At 49.6% G+C, this 2,807-nt stretch overlaps 1 protein-coding gene across 1 annotated transcript in view; it reads right to left on the reverse strand.

Annotated features, from left to right (window-relative positions):
- Positions 1-5: 5 nt before the first annotated feature.
- Positions 6-2,807, reverse strand: part of LOC119592559 — a 15,973-nt gene continuing 13,171 nt past the window's right edge. The window contains exons 2-4 of the mRNA XM_037941429.1: positions 2,342-2,484; positions 1,872-2,148; positions 6-894 (exon numbers count right to left, since the gene is read on the reverse strand). Of these exons, the coding sequence (XP_037797357.1) occupies positions 889-894; positions 1,872-2,148; positions 2,342-2,484 (426 nt within the window). The 3' untranslated portion in view covers positions 6-888. The remainder of the gene's footprint in view (positions 895-1,871; positions 2,149-2,341; positions 2,485-2,807) is intronic.

Below are 2,807 nucleotides of genomic sequence, written 5' to 3' on the forward strand. Positions count from 1 at the left end.
TGCTTGAGTGTAGATCGATGTCTGTGTCTCAAAATGTGTGTGTCTTTAATGTACATCCAGTGAAGTCATGTTATGAAATGCAATATAGTGTATATTGATGTGTTGGTGGAAGCTGGCGCTCAGTCAACTGATATGTTTTCTGTGTGCAGGTTTTCACAAGTTTGTGTGTGTGTCAGAAATAAAATTGCATTGATGTACTGGTGTATATGCACTAATACATATATGCTTTAGGCGCCGCACTTCACTAAATGTACAGCGTGTATATCCACTGAGCTTTGTAACAATGGATGTGTTCTGAAGGTGTGTTTGTAACAAGTGCATATTGAATCAGTGCATAGATGACAGATGTACATTATTTTGTTTAGTGTATGTGTGTGGTAGACTGGATAGTCTTAGGGAGACTTAAATTATCTTGCTCTGTGAGTGTCCCAGCGCCTACGAAAGTTCCACTGCTGCTCCCTGTTCTGACCGCCTATCCCGCTGGAGATACGACCATCATGTAAACCCGGGTCGTAACTGTGGGAGGAGTAGGGCGGGCCAGGAGGAAGCAGCTCGTCTCTCTGACTGTGAAACTGAGGTGTTCCTGACGGTGGGCGCCGGTTGCCGGAAGGGCGGCCGCGGTAACCGAAACCTTGCTGGCGTTGCGAAGGTCCTCGGCCGCTGCTCATGCTTTGGTGGTACGAGTTTGTATTTTGTGTTTTGGTATTTACAGTGCTGACACCAGGCGTGTTACTATCGGCGTTACCAGTGTATGGGTTGAGGGCAGCTTGAGGGGCATTGGATGGCCCCTGGTAGGCATCCCCGCTCCCATGTTGCTGGTGCACCACATGCCCCTCGACCCCTCCTGAGGGCGAAGCTCCCGTCACCTTGCTGGCCTCAGTGCCTCCATTATTGCTGTAATGATCGAGAGTGTTCATTAGATCGTCCCAAAGACAGCGAACTCCGCATCCCGCTGTCCCAGTTCCCTTTGTGTCTGACTCGGAGAACTGGCTCACCATACTATTGCTACTGCTAACTTGGCCGTTATAGCTCGGATTATTGTAATTGTTGTACTGAGTTGGAAAGTTATTGTTGGAACCTCTGTTACCATTAGAGCCCATCGTATTGAAGGCATTGTTATTCTGATTGTAAATTGGATCTTTGTTATTATTAGAAGGACTTCTATTGCTGTTAACCTTTACACCAGATTCAAACCCCTGATTAAAGCCATGAAGGAACCCGTCTTTGTACCCTTGCCCTCCATCTGCTGCGTCAAAGTCTTGTCTGTCATTCACGTTACGGTTGAAGTGAACGTGCTGCCGTCTGAAAGAGCCAAGAGGTTTATTGTCACGCCTTTGCCCGTTGTCATCGTCACCGAAATAATACCCGTAAATCATGTCAAGACTCTGAGCTCCGAACTGCATCTGCTCAGGAGACACATTTTCCTCGCTTCTTTGATGCCGTTCAGGGTGCCATTCTGTTTCCGGAAAAAAATCTGACCGTCGAACACTGTAGGAGTTAGAGGGAGACGCATGCAAGTTCCCGCCATAACTTGAGACAGTGTGCTCAGTCGTCGGGTAAAGCGCTTGTTGTGACTGTCCTTTCCCGTCATCGGTCTTCTTGGGAGTATGAGTCACCGAGAAGGAGTGATTGGTGTGATGCGTCACGGTCAAGTTGTACTCGGGAACGTGAGTGGGCGCCGCGTCAGGAACGTCCTTGTCTTGGGTGGTCGGATTTTGATCGTTATACACATTGACTGTGACCTGAACTGTCGGATGAGAGGGGCTCGGCTGCTGGACATAGATTGGGTCAGGATGGAGGTCAAAGGTCCCGCTGTCATAGCTAAAGTCAGGAGGGGTGTAGGCCGGAGGGACGTAGTCCGGAGGGCTTACCTGCACGTCGCGAGCGCTGCGGTGGAAGTTTCGGCGGCTGAGCCTGGGGAAGAAGTTCCTGAGTCCGGCCATGGTGCCGTCCACGAACTGGCGGAAGGTCAGGCGAGGGCGCTCCTGACGTAGCACAGGGCGAGGGCGCTGAGGGTCGTTAGGAGCTACCAAGTTGTCGCTGGACTGACGGGCCGGGAGGTCATCGAGGGGGACGGGGCGCTGGCGTTTGCGGCCGGGAAAAGAGGGGCGATTCTCTCGTGCTGCTCCTGGCCGGCTGTTGAAGGACCTGGCGCGGGCGACACAGTCAGTCAGCGACATGGTGTTGCAGATGATAGTATCCCCATTATTGCGAGGAATGCCATTATCATATTACCAACTGATCAGATATTAACCTTTTTAGCCTGTCTTCTACATACCCATGCTAATCATCCTTTACTTGCAGTCAACGCTATTATTTTGCGCAACCAACAGCCACTTACTTGAGCATGCCCGTGCCAATTCTCGAGGCCATGTCACTCATGTCGTCCACAAATCCTCTGACCATCTGCTGCAGCCTGGAGGCACGCTGGGCACTGGCGGACCCGAGAAGGGCCAGTGCCACCACGAGGACCAGGGTCATGCGCTGGCGGAGGGGGAGAGGACGAAAGTACATGAGAAATTATGTTGAAGTTAAGGTTGTGTGGTGGCCCGCCTTCCCTTTGTTTTGGATATTCTACATTTTCAGATATTTGCAGGTAATTCTGAAGTAATGGCGATAATACACAAAGTTGCTATTAACAGTTCTGTTCTCTTTTTTAGTATCTAAACGTAGCATTTATATAAACAGTGCATTATTAATACGCTATATTCGAAGCCGTTCAAGAACAGATTGTACTTACGAGCAACAAAAAAGTACCATTAAACAAATATAAAGTAAATAAGGAAAACGTAAGCAATATGCCGCCG

This window comes from Penaeus monodon, chromosome 30 (assembly GCF_015228065.2).
Source record: "Penaeus monodon isolate SGIC_2016 chromosome 30, NSTDA_Pmon_1, whole genome shotgun sequence".
In the NCBI taxonomy this organism is placed as follows: domain Eukaryota; kingdom Metazoa; phylum Arthropoda; class Malacostraca; order Decapoda; family Penaeidae; genus Penaeus; species Penaeus monodon.